Genomic DNA, 16,721 nt, shown 5'->3' with positions numbered 1-16,721 from the left:
CCCCCCTCAAGGAGGGGGCACCGAACCCTCACCAGAACCACCAGGGCGATCAGGATGAGCCCTATAAAAGGCACGGACCAAATCGGAGGCATGAACATCAGAGGCTGTCACCCAAGAGTTATCCTCCTGACCGTAGCCCTTCCACTTGACCAGATACTGAAGTCTCCGTCTGGAAACACGGGAGTCCAAGATCTTCTCGACAACGTTCTCCAACTCACCCTCAACCAACACCGGAGCAGGAGGCTCCACGGAAGGCACAACCGGTACCTCATACCTGCGCAAAAATGACCGATGGAAGGCATTATGAATAGAAAAAGATGCAGGGAGGTCCAAACGAAAGGACACAGGGTTAAGAATCTCCAATATCTTGTACGGGCCGATGAACCGAGGCTTAAACTTAGGAGAAGAAACCTTCATAGGGACAAAACGAGAAGATAACCACACCAAGTCCCCAACACAAAGACGAGGACCAACACGACGACGGCGGTTGGCAAACTGCTGAGTCTTCTCCTGGGACAACTTCAAATTGTCCACCACATGCCCCCAAATCTGATGCAACCTCTCCACCACAGCATCCACTCCAGGACAATCCGAAGACTCCACCTGACCGGAAGAGAAACGAGGATGAAACCCCGAATTACAGAAGAAAGGAGAAACCAAGGTGGCAGAACTAGCCCGATTATTGAGGGCAAACTCCGCCAAGGGCAAAAAGGCAACCCAATCATCCTGATCCGCAGACACAAAACACCTCAAATAAGTCTCCAAGGTCTGATTAGTTCGCTCGGTCTGGCCATTAGTCTGAGGATGGAAAGCAGACGAAAAAGACAAATCAATGCCCATCCTAGCACAGAACGCTCGCCAAAATCTAGACACGAATTGGGTTCCCCTGTCAGAAACGATATTCTCCGGAATACCATGCAAGCGCACCACATTTTGAAAAAACAGAGGAACCAGCTCGGATGAGGAAGGCAATTTGGGCAAGGGAACCAAATGGACCATCTTAGAGAAACGGTCACACACCACCCAGATGACAGACATCTTCTGAGAAACAGGGAGATCAGAAATAAAATCCATGGAGATGTGAGTCCAAGGCCTCTTCGGAATAGGCAAGGGTAACAACAATCCACTAGCCCGAGAACAACAAGGCTTGGCCCGAGCACAAACATCACAAGACTGCACAAAACCTCGCACATCTCGCGACAGGGAAGGCCACCAGAAGGACCTAGCCACCAAATCCCTGGTACCAAAGATTCCAGGATGACCTGCTAACGCAGAAGAATGGACCTCCGAGATGACTCTACTGGTCCAATCATCAGGAACAAACATTCTACCAGGCGGGCAACGATCAGGTTTATTCGCCTGAAACTCCTGCAAGACCCGTCGCAAGTCTGGGGAAACAGCAGATAATATCACCCCATCCTTAAGGATACCTGTAGGTTCAGAATTACCAGGGGAATCAGGCTCAAAACTCCTAGAAAGGGCATCCGCCTTCACATTTTTAGAACCTGGTAGGTAAGAAACCACAAAATTAAACCGAGAGAAAAATAACGACCAGCGCGCCTGTCTAGGATTCAGGCGCCTGGCAGACTCAAGATAAATCAAATTCTTGTGGTCGGTCAATACCACCACCTGATGTCTAGCCCCCTCAAGCCAATGACGCCACTCCTCAAAAGCCCACTTCATAGCCAAGAGCTCCCGATTACCAACATCATAATTTCGCTCAGCGGGCGAAAATTTACGAGAAAAGAACGCACAAGGTCTCATCACGGAGCAGTCGGAACTTTTCTGCGACAAAACCGCCCCAGCTCCGATTTCTGAAGCGTCAACCTCAACCTGAAAAGGAAGAGTAACATCAGGCCGACGCAATACAGGGGCGGAAGAAAAGCGGCGCTTAAGCTCCCGAAAGGCCTCCACAGCAGCAGGGGACCAATCAGCAACATCAGCACCCTTCTTAGTCAAATCAGTCAACGGTTTAGCAACATCAGAAAAACCAGTTATAAATCGACGATAAAAATTAGCAAAGCCCAAAAACTTCTGAAGACTCTTAAGAGAAGAGGGTTGCGTCCAATCGCAAATAGCCTGAACCTTGACAGGGTCCATCTCAATGGAAGAGGGGGAAAAAATGTACCCCAAAAACGAAATCTTTTGAACCCCAAAAACGCACTTAGAACCCTTTACACACAAGGAATTAGAGCGCAAAACCTGAAAAACCCTCCTGACCTGTTGGACATGAGAGTCCCAGTCATCCGAAAAAAATCAAAATATCATCAAGATACACAATCAAAAATTTATCCAAATGATCACGGAAAATGTCATGCATAAAGGACTGAAAGACTGAAGGGGCATTTGAAAGACCAAAAGGCATTACTAAGTACTCAAAATGGCCCTCAGGCATATTAAATGCGGTTTTCCACTCATCCCCCTGCTTAATTCGCACCAAATTATACGCCCCACGAAGATCAATCTTAGAGAACCACTTGGCCCCCTTTATTCGAGCAAACAAATCAGTAAGCAGTGGCAAAGGATACTGATATTTAACCGTGATTTTATTCAAAAGCCGATAATCAATACACGGCCTCAAAGAGCCATCTTTTTTAGCTACAAAGAAAAAACCGGCTCCTAAGGGAGATGACGAAGGACGAATATGTCCCCTTTCCAAGGACTCCTTAATGTATTCCCGCATAGCAGCATGTTCAGGCACAGATAGATTAAATAAACGACCCTTTGGAAACTTACTGCCCGGAATCAGATCTATAGTACAATCGCAATCTCTGTGCGGAGGTAGTGAACCAAGTTTAGGCTCCTCAAAAACGTCACGATAATCAGATAAAAATTCCGGAATCTCAGAGGGAATAGATGACGAAATGGAAACCAAAGGTACGTCCCCATGAGTCCCCTGACATCCCCAGCTTAACACAGACATTGCTTTCCAGTCGAGGACTGGGTTATGAGATTGCAGCCATGGCAATCCAAGCACCAACACATCATGTAGATTATACAACACAAGGAAGCGAATAATCTCCTGGTGATCCGGATTAATACGCATAGTTACTTGTGTCCAGTATTGTGGTTTGTTACTAGCCAATGGCGTGGAGTCAATACCCTTCAGAGGTATAGGAACTTCCAGAGGCTCTAAATCAAACCCACAGCGTTTGGCAAAGGACCAATCCATAAGACTCAAAGCGGCGCCAGAGTCGACATAGGCGTCCGCGGTAATAGACGATAAAGAGCAAATCAGGGTCACAGATAGAATAAACTTAGACTGTAAAATGCCAATTGAAACAGACTTATCAACCTTCTTAGTACGTTTAGAGCATGCTGATATAACATGAGTTGAATCACCACAATAGAAGCATAACCCATTTTTTCGCCTAAAATTCTGTCGTTCGCTTCTGGACAGAATTCTATCACATTGCATAATCTCTGGCGTCTTCTCAGCAGACACCGCCAAATGGTGCACAGGTTTGCGCTCCCGCAAACGCCGATCAATCTGAATAGCCATTGTCATGGACTCATTCAGACCTGTAGGCACAGGGAACCCCACCATAACATCTTTAATGGCATCAGAGAGACCCTCTCTGAATTTCGCCGCCAGGGCGCACTCATTCCACTGAGTAAGCACAGACCACTTACGAAATTTTTGGCAGTATATTTCAGCCTCATCTTGCCCTTGAGACAGGGCCATTAAGGCTTTTTCAGCCTGAATTTCTAAATGAGGTTCCTCATAAAGCAACCCCAAAGCCAGGAAAAACGCATCCACACTGAGCAACGCAGGATCCCCTGGTGCCAAAGCAAATGCCCAATCCTGAGGGTCGCCCCGGAGCAAGGAAATTACAATCCTGACCTGCTGTGCAGGATCTCCAGCGGAGCGAGATCTCAGAGACAAAAATAATTTACAATTATGTTTGAAATTCTGGAAGCGAGATCTATCCCCAGAGAAAAATTCAGGTAAAGGAATTCTAGGTTCAGATGTAGGAACATGAATAACGAAATCCTGTAAGCTTTGAACCTTCATAGCGAGATTATTCAAACCTGTAGCTAAACTCTGAGGATCCATCTTAATCAGGTGAAATCAGAACCATTCAAGGATTAGAAGGAGAGAGAGACGAAGGCTGCAGTAAGCAGAGATGCTAGTGAATCAACTAATGAGCAAACTCAGGAAAAAAAAATAAAAATCTCTGCAGACTTCTTTTCTCTCCTTTCTTCTGCCAATTATTTTAACTCTTGGCCGGCCAAACTGTCATGGTTCTCAATGGCATGAGAACGTAATAAAGCATACAAAAGGACTAGCTCTTGGAAGATGGGAACTCGAGCTGACCATGAGCTAAACCTACCGCACAACTAACAGTGGCCGGGTAGCGTGCCTACGTTTTATCCCTAGACGCCCAGCGCCAGCCGGAGAACTGACTGACCCTAGCAGAGGAAAATACAGACCTGGCTTACCTCTAGAGAAATTTTCCCCAAAAGGCAGACAGTAGCCCCCACATATATTGGCGGTGATTTTAGAGGAAATTGACATACGAAGTATGAAGATAGGTTTAGCAAATTGAGGTCCGCTTACTAGATAGTAGGAAGACAGAAAAGGGAACTTCACGGTCAGCTGAAAACCCTTTCAAAATACCATCCTGAAATTACTTTAAGACTCTAATATCAACTCATGACACCAGAGTGGCAATTTCAGCTCACAAGAGCTTCCAGCCTCAGAAATATTCAATCACAGAGAACTGGAACAAAAATGCAAAACAAACTTAGGACAACAAGTCCAACTTAGCTGATAGTTGTCTAGGAGCAGGAACATGCAACAGAAAGGCTTCTGGTAACATTGTTGGCCGGCATAGAATTGACTGAGGAGCAAGGCTAAATAGAAAACTCCCACATCCAGATGGAAAACAGGTGAACAGAGGAGATGAAGCACACAAGTGCAGTACCACCAGAAACCACCGGGGGAGCCCAGAAACCAAATTCACAACACCATCCCACCTGAAGGAACTGGAGAGGATCTGCAAGGAAGAATGGCAGAGGATCCCCAAATCCAGGTGTGAAAAACTAGTTGCATTATTCCCAAGAAGACTCGTGGCTAGTGTTGAGCATTCCGATACTGCAAGTATCGGGTATCGGCCGATACACTTGCTGTATCGGAATTCCGATACCGAGATCCGATATTTTTGTGATATCGGGTATCGGTATCGAAACAACATTAATGTAAAAATGTGTAAAAGAGAGAATTAAAATAAAAAATATTGCTATACTCACCTCTCCGACGCAGCCTGCACCTTACCGAGGGAAGCGGCAGCGTTCTTTGTTTAAAATTCGCGCTTTTTTTTTAAATTTTAAAATGCGCGCATGTCCAGCCTCCCGGCTTGTGATTGGTTGACCGCGGCGCAACCAATCACAAGCCGGGACGTCACGGGAGGCTGGACACGCGCCCATTTTAAAAAGCGCGCGTGTCCAGCCTCCCGTGACGTCACGGCTTGTGATTGGTTAATGGCGGCCATGTTGCCGGGACGCGGACCAATCACAGCAAGCCGTGACGTAATTTCGTCACGGCTTGCTGTGATTGCTCCGCGTCCCGGCAACATGGCGCCGTGACCAATCATAAGCCGGGACGTCACTGGAGGCTGGACACGCGCGCTTTTTAAAAAGCGCGCGTGTCCAGCCTCCCGTGACGTCACGGCTTGTGATTGGTTAATGGCGGCCATGTTGCCGGGACGCGGACCAATCACAGCAAGCCGTGACGTAATTTCGTCACGGCTTGCTGTGATTGGTCCGCGTCCCGGCAACATGGCCGCCCTGACCAATCACAAGCCGGGACTTCACGTAACCAAGTAAAAGCGCGAATTTTAAACAAACAACGCTGCCGGTTCCCTCGCTGAGGTCCAGGCTGCGTCGGACAGGTGAGTATAGCGATATTTTTTATTTTAATTCTTTCTTTTACACATTTATATGGATCCCAGGGCCTGAAGGAGAGTTTCCTCTCCTTCAGACCCTGGGAACCATCAGGAATACCGTCCGATACTTGAGTCCCATTGACTTGTATTGGTATCGGGTATCGGTATCGGATTGGATCCGATACTTTGCCGGTATCGGCCGATACTTTCCGATACCGATACTTTCAAGTATCGGACGGTATCGCTCAACACTACTCGTGGCTGTACTAGCTCAAATGGGTACTTCTACTCAATACTGGGCAAAGGGTCTGAATACTTAGGACCATGTGATATTTCAGTTTTTCTTTTTTAATAAATTTGCAAAAATTTCAACATTTGTTTTTTTCAGTCAAGATGGAGTACAGAGTGTGCATTAATGAGGAAAAAAATGAACTTTTTTGACTTTATCAAATGGCTGCAATGAAACAGAGTGAAAAATGTAAAGGGCTCTGAATATTTTCCGTACCCACTGTATGTGTATATACTGTATATAATACAACATATACAGCTGCGCTTCTGCTCTTGTTCTCGACATAGGACAGAATTATGTCCTACATATATATAGAAATATATATATATCTATAATATATATACATATCTCTAGTTTTGGGGCCTAAATCTTCATGTGCTCCTCTTGGTCCCAGGTCCCTGCTGTTGCACTTCCAGTTTTGTGTTCATCACAGGACGGCTGACTACTTATCCCAATAGACAAGCCAAACCCCTTTTTTATCTTTGTGAATTTAGCTATTGAGATGAGAACTCAGCTGCCCCCCTCACGCAATGCTGAGGACACATTCTGTAACAGGAAATTCTGTCCTATGTCAAGAACAAGAGCAGAATCTCAGCTGCAGGTTCAATCAGTGGCTTTAGGAGGATTTGGACAACAGCATAACATTATATTAGCAAGTTACATAATCTCTAGTTGCTTTAAGGCTTATGAGGGGTCTTACTAGAATATAGACAACCTTTATGCCTCTCCTTGCTGATTGCCTAAATGGTTACACCGCTTGTAATGTGTACAGAATAATTTATGATGTCAGCTAATGACTGCAGCTCAATATCTAACTTCTTCTTTTCTGTATCCTTTTGCAGATCTTTTTCAACTTCTTACATATTGCCTGAAACGTATCTACATACAGAAAATAAGGTTAATAACCATTTCACTGAATAATTAGGTCAATTTGATCATGGAAACTCTTTCCCAGGATTCGCTGTTAGAATGCCAAATCTGTTTTAATTACTATAGTCCTCGAAGAAGACCAAAACTTCTTGATTGCAAACATACATGCTGTTCGGTATGTCTACAGCAGATGAGGGCTAGTCAGAAAGACCTTAGATGCCCTTGGTGCCGAGGGGTTACAAGGCTACCCCCTGGATATTCTGTATCACAATTGCCTGATGACCCAGATGTTGTTGCAGTCATTGCAATCCCTCATACATCAGAAAACACCCCGGTCTTCATTAAATTGCCAAGCAACGGATGTTACATGTGGCCACTTCCTGTTACCAAAGAAAGAGCTTTGTTGCCTGGTGATATAGGCTGCAGATTACTACCGGGAAGTCAGCAAAAACCAGTCACTGTAGTGACTGTGCCTATGGAACAACAACCACTCCAAGGTGCAATGACCCATGACATCGGAGAGGAGGAACACGAGAGAAGAGGAGTTGTTAAAAGTTCTACATGGTCTGGAGTTTGCACTGTCATATTAGTTGCATGTGTTTTGGTCTTCCTACTTGGAATTGTCCTTCATAATATGTCTTGCATTTCAAAGCGATTCACTGTGATTTCATGTGGCTGAAATGGGTCCTGTGGATTTTCTTTGTACATGTTTGGCAAAATATAGAAGCAAATGTACACAGCAGCCTTGTAAACATAAGAAATCTCAACTGTCCAAGGGTGGGAACTTGAAAGCCTCCGTAATTTTGGAAGACCCATGAGAGTGCTGTGTGGACACCCTCCTACAGTGCGGTTAGAACTAATGAAGATTGCATGCAGTCATCATTCTTTCACAGGACTTGCGTGGTACATTCGACTATAGGATAGTAAGATGACTTAACTCTAGCTCATTGTACTCTGGCCATACTCACCACACTGACCCAGTATTTTTTTCTTGATGAAGAATTTAAAATGAATAGAAGCAGGAATATGAGATGAAAGCAGTTGGATTTTAGAAGATCATGAAACTCTAAAGGTTTTTTTTATCAGACAAGTTCTTTAGCACTTCAATAACCTGTATCTGCATACCTCTCAGGTCCTAGACTTACATGGCTCTCATATGAAGATAGCATTTTGCTTACTCATTCTTTAAACTGATTGTTTCAGAGTCTGTCAATATCATGTATTTTTTTAGGTGCCTACAAAGCAGGTGATACTGAATGTTCATTATCATTAAGTGCAATGTGAAAACAGTTACATTTTGCAGGCTTACGTCACAGAATTGTATTATGGTGGTGCACATGAAAACACATGGATGCAAAACTACCCATCACCACCATGCAATAACTAAGCCCTTTTATTATTGGTGTATCAGAGTAATGTGTATTTAAAAAATGTTTTGCATAAAGTAATGGCTAAACTGTAACTACCAATTTCTTACTTACATTTACCAAATTCTTCCTCCACAAAACTGCAATATTATAATTTTTATATATGTTATGGGACATCTTTGACCTAGAGAACTAGAGATGCCATGTTTGTATATTTAAACATGGCATGCACTGTTGGAAGCTCACTAAGACATTTGATGGGTTCCAAGTTAAGTTTGTAAATTGTATGAGAGAATGATAGAATAGTCTTGTTTATGAAAAAAAAGTTAGGTAAACATAGATTACAATACAAGATCCAATTCTTAGAAAATCTTTGCTCTAATATCCACAGGATGCTACACCAGAAGATGTGCAAAAATAAATTTTTTTTGCGCTTGATGAAATGGGTTCATCTGACTATTATGAGTCATTTTGCAAATGAGATTCATTGCGTTGTATTGTTATTGTGGATGACATTAAAGAATATTTCATTGACTTTTTTTAAGCTTTACCTTTTAATTGTAATATTTTATGCTCATTTTTATATACCGTATATTACAGTTCATATTTGGCAATGTTAAGCAGTTAGAATAACCATTTTTGTTTATAATTATATGTACTTTTATGTTTTTGCACATGGGCTGCCTTTTTTTATAGTTTAATGAATCACATTATATCCAATATATTCTGTTGCTTGGTAAATTACATGTGGGATTACATAGAACAATTTCTTTGCATGGACTAGATCTGGAGTACAGAGAATCATGTATTTTACAATAAAGGTTGCTAATGATCCTATAGAAATCATAAAAATTTGATTTTTTTATTATATTTTCATTTGTTAATTCTGATTATTTTGAAAGTATACATTAAACCAGAATAGGTAAATTCTCTGAGTGGCTTAACTTTTTATATGGTTTATATCGAATACCATCTTCAATGTGGTAAAAATAATTGAGTTTAAAACGAAATAAAACCATTACACCATATGAAACTGCACAAACATTTTTTTGGGGGGAGATCATAAAGGGAAGTCCCTAGCTTTGGACCACCTTTATTGGCCATGGTGATGAGCTGGTTGTAAAAACTCTTCTTGGCATACCTTGACCTGCCTGCAGTATCAACTGCTAGAGAAATGTATTCCACCTGAGAGAGGGATTCCTGCTTTTCCTAATGTGTGTAGGACACAGAGAAGCAGCAGAACAAAGGTTGACAATATACAACAGTATTGAGCTGTGTGACTGTGAATCCTGCCTGCGGTATCAACTACTAGAGAAATGTATTCCACCTGAGAAAAGGATTCCTGCTTTTCCTATTGTGTGTAGGACACAGAGACGCAACAGCACTAAGGTTGACAATATACAACAGTATTGAGCTGTGTGACTGTGAATCCAGCACTGAAAGGAAGATAAATCACTTGCTAAAAGATGCAGTATGATTTCTGTGTCTGTATCAGTGCTCCTCTATCCTCCTCTCCCCTCTCCCTATTAATTTATTAGGCTCTGAAATCTGACAATGTGTTGAGCTGGCAATTAATTTTGTTGTGACCAACACATATTTCAGATGATTTTCAGAATAAGTAATGATTTTAGGAGGTGGGGGATGACAAGTGTTTTCTAAGTGGAAAAAGAAGCTAATTTCTCTGATCCTACAGAGTTTCTCATATTTACTATTGGTTTATGAAAATTTTGTTAAAATAATTAAAAAACAACATGATAAAATGTCTGGATTGATACTACTTCTTGGTCTGTGAGTGTGAAATAAACAGCTTTCCTTTTCTAAGATCATGTGTGAATGGAATGTCAAAAGTATGAATGCTGTGATTAATAACTGGCTGAAGCTCATGACAAATGTCATAAGGGCTCACTAGGTGAGGTGGATCCTCGAAGTCCAAGGTCTAGGTGGGCACACAGGCCACAGTGCAGCAGGTGGGTATTGCATGTAGTAAACAGGTAGCAGAGTTACTGGAAGCATCAGTGAGACTGCAGACAGGTAGCAAAGTTATTGGAAGCTGCAGGAAAACCAGAGTCATTTGGCAGACCTCAGAGAGGCAACAGAGTTACTGGAAGCTATAGACACATACAGTGGGTACGGAAAGTATTTGGACCCATTTAAAAATTCCATGGCAGACAATATGATCAGTGATAACAAAAATTCCACATTAACTGTCACCTGCTTAACCCAGCAGGAAGTACGGCAGCTTCTAAAAATCACTAAAATTGACAAATCTCCAGGCCCGAATCTTTAAAGACTCCATAATAACAGGGTCTGTACCACAGGACTGGCGTATAGCAAATGTGGTGCCAATATTCAAAAAGGGGACAAAAATTGCACTCGGAAATTATAGGCCAGTAAGCTTAACCTCTACTGTGGGTAAAATCCTGGAGGGCTTTCTAAGGGATGCTATACTGGAATATCTGAAGAGGAATAACCTCATGACCCAATATCATCATGGGTTTACTAGGGACCGTTCCTGTCAGACTAATTTGATCAATTTCTATGAAGAGGTAAGTTCCGGACTGGACCAAGGGAACCCAGTGGACGTACTGTATATGGACTTTTCAAAAGCCTTTGATACGGTGTCACACAAAAGGTTGATACATAAAATGAGAATAATGGGGATAGGGGAAAATATGTGTTAGTGGGTTAAGAGCTGGCTCAGGGATAGGAAACAAAGGGTGGTTATTAATGGAGCACACTCGGACTGGGTCGCGGTGAGCAGTGGGGTACCACAGGGGTCAGTATTGGGCCCTCTTCTTTTTAACATATCTATTAATGACCTTGTAGGGGGCATACAGAGTAGAATTTCAATATTTGCAGATGACCCTAACTATGCAGGGTAATCAATTTAGAGGAGGACAATTTTATATTACAGGATGATTTATGTAAACTAGAAGCTTGGGCTGATAAATGGCAAATGAGCTTTAATGGGGATAAATGTAAGGTCATGCACTTGGGTAGAAGTAATAAAATGTATAACTTTGTGCTTAATTCTAAAACTCTGGGAAAAACCGTCAATGAAAAAGACCTGGGTGTATGGGTGGATGACAAACTCATATTCAGTGGCCAGTGTCAGGCAACTGCTACAAAGGCAAATAAAATAATGGGATGTATTAAAAGAGGCATAGATGCTCATGAGGAGAACATAATTTTACCTCTATACAAGTCACTAGTGCGACCACACTTAGAATACTGTGTACAGTTCTGGTCTCCGGTGTATAAGAAAGACATAGCTGAACTAGAGCGGGTGCAGAGAAGAGCGACCAAGGTTATTGGAGGACTGGGGGGTCTGCAATACCAAGATAGGTTATTACACTTGGGGCTATTTAGTTTGGAAAAACGAAGGCTAAGGGGTGATCTTATTTTAATGTATAAATATATGAGGGGACAGTACAAAGACCTTTCTGATGATCTTTTTAATCATAAACCTGAGACAGGGACAAGGGGGCATCCTCTACATCTGGAGGAAAGAAGGTTTAAGCATAATAACAGACAAGGATTCTTTACTGTAAGAGCAGTGAGACTATGGAACTCTCTGCCGTATGATGTTGTAATGAGTGATTCATTACTTAAATTTAAGAGGGGACTGGATGCCTTTCTTGAAAAGTATAATGTTACAGGTTATATATACTAGATTCCTTGATAGGGTGTTCATCCAGGGAACTAGTCTGATTGCCGTATGTGGAGTCGGGAAGGGATTTTTTTTCCCCAATGTGGAGCTTACTCTTTGCCACATGGTTTTTTTTTTGCCTTCCTCTGGATCAACATGTTAGGGCATGTTAGGTTAGGCTATGGGTTGAACTAGATGGACTTAAAGTCTTCCTTCAACCTTAATAACTATATTTACATTTTTCACTCTTTGTTTCATTGCAGCCGTTTGGTAAATTCAAAAAAGTTCATTTTTTTTCTTGACTAAAGAAGAAACAGAAATGTAGAAATTTTTGCAAATTTATAAAAAAATAAAAAACTAATATATCACATGGTCATAAGTATTCAGACCCTTTGCTCAGTATTGAGTAGAAGCACCCTTTTGAGCTAGTACAGCCATGAGTCTTCTTGGGAATGATGCAACAAGTTTTTTACACCTGGTTTTGGAGATCCTCTGCCATTCTTCCTTGCAGATCCTCTCCAGTTCCATCAGGTTGGATGGTGAACGTTGGTGCTCAATTGGGTTTAGGTCAGGGCTTTGGCTGGGCCAATCCATATTGGTCACAGAGTTGTTCTGAAGCCACTCCTTTGTTATTTTGGCTGTGTGCTGAGGGCCATTGTCTTGTTGGAAGGTGAACCTTCGGCCAAGTCTGAGGTCCAGAGCACTCTGGAAGAGGTTTTCATCCAGGATATCTCAGTACTTAGCCACATTCATGTTTCCTTCAATGGCAACCAGTCATCATATCCCTGCAGCTGAAAAACACCCCCATAGCATGATGCTGTAAGGAGTTAAAAGCACAAGAAGAGTCTGGGGGCGGTTACCTTCTTGGCTCTGTGCCCGGAACCATTGAGCTGTGCTGCGGGTTCCCTAGGGAGAGACTGAGAGACGGGGACAGAAAGGAAGCAGCCACAGGGTGGGAACGGGACGCGCGCAAGAGACAGAGCAGCGTGCAGAGCAGGGTGCAGCTGCGCTTCAGAAGAGAGAGAGAGAGAGTTCCTGGTCTGAGGACAAATAGAGACTGCCCAGAAAGACTGTATCTCGTGAGTACATAAAGCGGACTCTGCTGTGACTGGAGAGGGGCACTTTGAGACCCGTTTTAGAGACTATGACACCCTGGTCCCCGCGGTAACAGTACAGAGCCCCTGTTTTCCTGGTACAGAGACTTAACATTGCGGAGCCCCTGTTTTCCTGGTACAGAGACTTAACATTGCGGAGCCCCTGTTTTCCTGGTATAGAGACAACAGTGCGGAGCCCCGATTTCCAGGTTGTGCTGTAAAAGTTAAAGACAGAGCCTGTGCATACCACATTAACTCCCGAAACCCCAGGCAGCAGGCTCTCAGAGACTACTCTGCCCACGGACAACAGAGGGACGACAAGTGCCACTGTTTCTCGGCGCCTACGTTGGAGAAGACGACCCTCCAAGCAAGTCATCTTCAGACTGATAAGTGTTCTTTTCTCAAGGAATCCTGCTTAATTTGGTTATATTGTTTAACTCCCGTATTTTTGCATTGTTTTATTGTTAGTTATTTTGCATTGCTTCCTCCCTGCGAGGAGAACCATATCCCTGTTATTAAACCCCTCAACTGTTGGTCTGTCTGTTCCGTGGTGACATACTCAGTACCTGCATTCTATTACATTTGGCGTAGTCGGCAGGATGTCACACGGTAGCGCGGATAGGGCAGACCAAGCAGCTGGGGAAGTTCCCAGGTCTAGCATTTCCCTGGGAGCCATGTTGAATAATTTGCCAAGGTTCACTGGGAACAATGTAATGTTGTGGAGTTGGACAGAGCGTATCCGGGGAATGATGCGTATGCACCCCATGACACCAGCCCTGGAGGCAGAAATTGCATTGATGGCCCTGGCGGGGGAGGCGCGGGATTCTGTCATGCATAGGTCCCCCCGGGAGAGAGATACCCTGGACAAAGTGCTGCGCATACTTGAGGAAACGCATGGGGACCCCACTGACGTAGGGGAACTTCGCATGCGACTGTTTCACCGGGTACAACGGGAGGGGGAGACCGTGACCCAATTCATGAACGCCCTACAAGAGCTTCACACTGCTATCAGACGAAAGGACGGTGTAGGAGTAGGGTCAGTTGATGTGGTGCTCAGAGATCAGCTAGTGACAGGACTGCGTGACGCAATGATGAAACAGGCACTGCGAGAGCGCATGCGACTAAAGCCAGACATGACTTTCTCTGAGGTTGGCAGTGAGGCGCGTGTGCGAGAACAAGAACAGGGAGTGACGGGGCTGGTAGGAAGGGTGCAGAGCGGGGAGGTAACCACCACCGCAGGCAATATTCCCCAGTGGGTGGAGGACCTGAGAATGGAGATTAGACAGGTCCGTGAAGAAATGGCGGCCACCAGAAGAACTCTGGCAGAGGGGCCTGGCCCTCTGGTGCGAGACAGAGAATCTGCCCCCCGAAGGGAGGGTGAAACTACCAGGAGGAGAAGCCCTCTTACATGCTACACTAGTGGAGAGTCTGGCCACATTGCTCGATGGTGTCCCTGGCGGAGCCGACCATCCACACATCCTCCTTTAAACTAGGTGGCTCTGGGCTTGAGGGGCGCCGCTCAGAGCGTGAAGAACAGAGGAGGAGGAGTAAAAGTCCCCACAGCCTTGTTTCCATGTGCCCTCTGGTCTGGGCAGAAATCAATGGAAGAGCAGTGCGATGCTTGATGGACACCGGCTCACAAGTGACCACCATGCCTGAGAGATACTTCCGCCATCACTTCACAGAGGCGCTACGGCCCGAATGGGGCCCTGTGATCAAACTTATGGCGGCCAATCACTTGCCCATCCCGATCGCAGGGGTGGTATGGATGAACATAGAAGTCTGCGGAAAAGACCTCGGGAGGAGAGGAGTGGTACTGGTGGATGGAGAGGTAGCTAAAGACCATACCGTGACCCTGGGCATGAATGTGTTAAAAGACCTCGGAAGCCTCGTTTTCAACGAGTCCCCGGAATAGTTCCTACAACAATGGAGCGATCAAACCCCCCAGAGAAGTGTCTTCCAACAACTGATACGGACCGCCCAGGTCCGGGAAGCATACAGCGATGGAAAGGAACTCGGCAAAGTCGTCGTCCCCGCCTCCGTCAATCGAGTGTTGCCCCCTGGGCAGACAGTGCTTCCCCTGCCTGTATGAGCTGGCATCCCGCTGGAGGGGGTCGAAATCCAAATTGAGCCCAGCAGAGCCGACCAGCTGCCATCAGGAATATTGGTCGCACGGTCCCTGGCTACTGTGCGGGATTGTTACTGTCCTTATGCGCTGTATCAATTTGGGGGAGACAGATACAACGTTGCCCCCTAGAAGCGAAATCGCTCAAGTCCTGGGCCTTCCAGACGAGTTGGTCCCCACTGAGGCGGTACAGCTGACAGCAAGGCCAGAAGACCCGTGGCTGGTGACCGTCAAGGCGGAGGCAGCTCCGGACCCCAGATTAATGCAAGAAGGGCGCCAGATACTGGAACGCATGAGGGCGGAGCTCTCGGAACTTACTCCGCAGCAGGTACCTCAGGTAGAAGCTGTATTGGGGAAATTTCAGGATGCGTTCGCCAAAGATGAAGATGACTTTGGACGTACCACGGCCATCACCCACGAGATACCCACCGGGGATGCGGCACCAATCCGGGAGCGGTACCGCCAAATACCCCCACAGATGTACCAGGAGGTGAAGGGAATGCTGTCACACATGCTGAAGAAGGGAGTTATACGTGAGAGTCAGAGCCTGTGGGCTGCCCCTATCGTCTTGGTGAGAAAGAAAGACGGGTCCCTGCGGTTCTGTGTGGACTATTGGCGGCTCAACGCTTGCACAGTGCGGGACTCGTACCCACTGCCCAGGATAGAGGAGTCCCTGACGGCACTAGGGAATGCCAGATATTTCTCCACGTTAGACTTGGCCAGCGGCTACTGGCAGGTGCCCATGTCTGAGCAAGACCGCGCCAAGACGGCTTTCATCCTTCCGATGGGACTGTATGAGTTTGACCGGATGCCCTTCGGCCTAGCAAATGCCCCAGGAACATTTCAGCAACTCATGGAGAGATGTCTGGGAGACCTGAACTTTGAAGCCACTTTGATCTACTTGGATGATATCATCGTCTTTGCCCCCACCTTTGAGGAGCATCTGCAGAGGCTAGAGCAAGTTCTGAGTCGGCTACAGAAGTATGGCTTGAAAGTGAAACCCCAGAAATGCCACCTCTTCCGTACCGAGATTAAATACTTGGGACATGTTGTCTCCGCTGAGGGGGTGAGGCCTTCCCAGGAGAAGATCGCTGTGGTACAAGAGTGGCCAACTCCAAAAACGGTGAAAGATGTGCGTGCGTTCCTGGGACTCACGGGATATTTCAGACGCTTTGTAAAAGACTTTACCCGCCTTGCTAATCCACTCCAGGAGTTGTTGAGGGGAGTGCCCTCTTGCGCCAAAAACAGGAACATACAGTGGGGGAAGCATCAGGAGGAGGCATTCTTGGCTTTGAAGAAGGCTTTGACGGAGGCCCCCGTGCTGGCCTACGCTGACTTCACACAACCGTTCATCTTGCACACTGATGGGAGCCTGCAGGGCCTCGGGGCTGTACTGTCGCAGATGCAGGACTGGAAAGAGCGCGTCATCGCATACGCCA

The 16,721-nt window shown here is 45.2% G+C and overlaps 1 protein-coding gene across 1 annotated transcript; it reads left to right on the top strand.

The window, feature by feature from the left end:
• The first annotated feature begins 7,005 nt into the window (after positions 1 to 7,005).
• RNF152 (ring finger protein 152) lies at positions 7,006 to 9,266 on the top strand. Its single transcript, XM_077269732.1, has one exon. It carries the CDS (start codon positions 7,115 to 7,117, stop codon positions 7,724 to 7,726), a length of 612 nt encoding a protein of 203 aa, XP_077125847.1. The 5' UTR covers positions 7,006 to 7,114; the 3' UTR covers positions 7,727 to 9,266.
• Positions 9,267 to 16,721: the final 7,455 nt, after the last annotated feature.

Source organism: Ranitomeya variabilis, chromosome 6, assembly GCF_051348905.1.
Source record: "Ranitomeya variabilis isolate aRanVar5 chromosome 6, aRanVar5.hap1, whole genome shotgun sequence".
In the NCBI taxonomy this organism is placed as follows: Eukaryota; Metazoa; Chordata; class Amphibia; order Anura; family Dendrobatidae; genus Ranitomeya; species Ranitomeya variabilis.
Note: the sequence above shows the minus strand (reverse complement) of the source record. Positions and strands in the feature narration are given on the sequence as shown.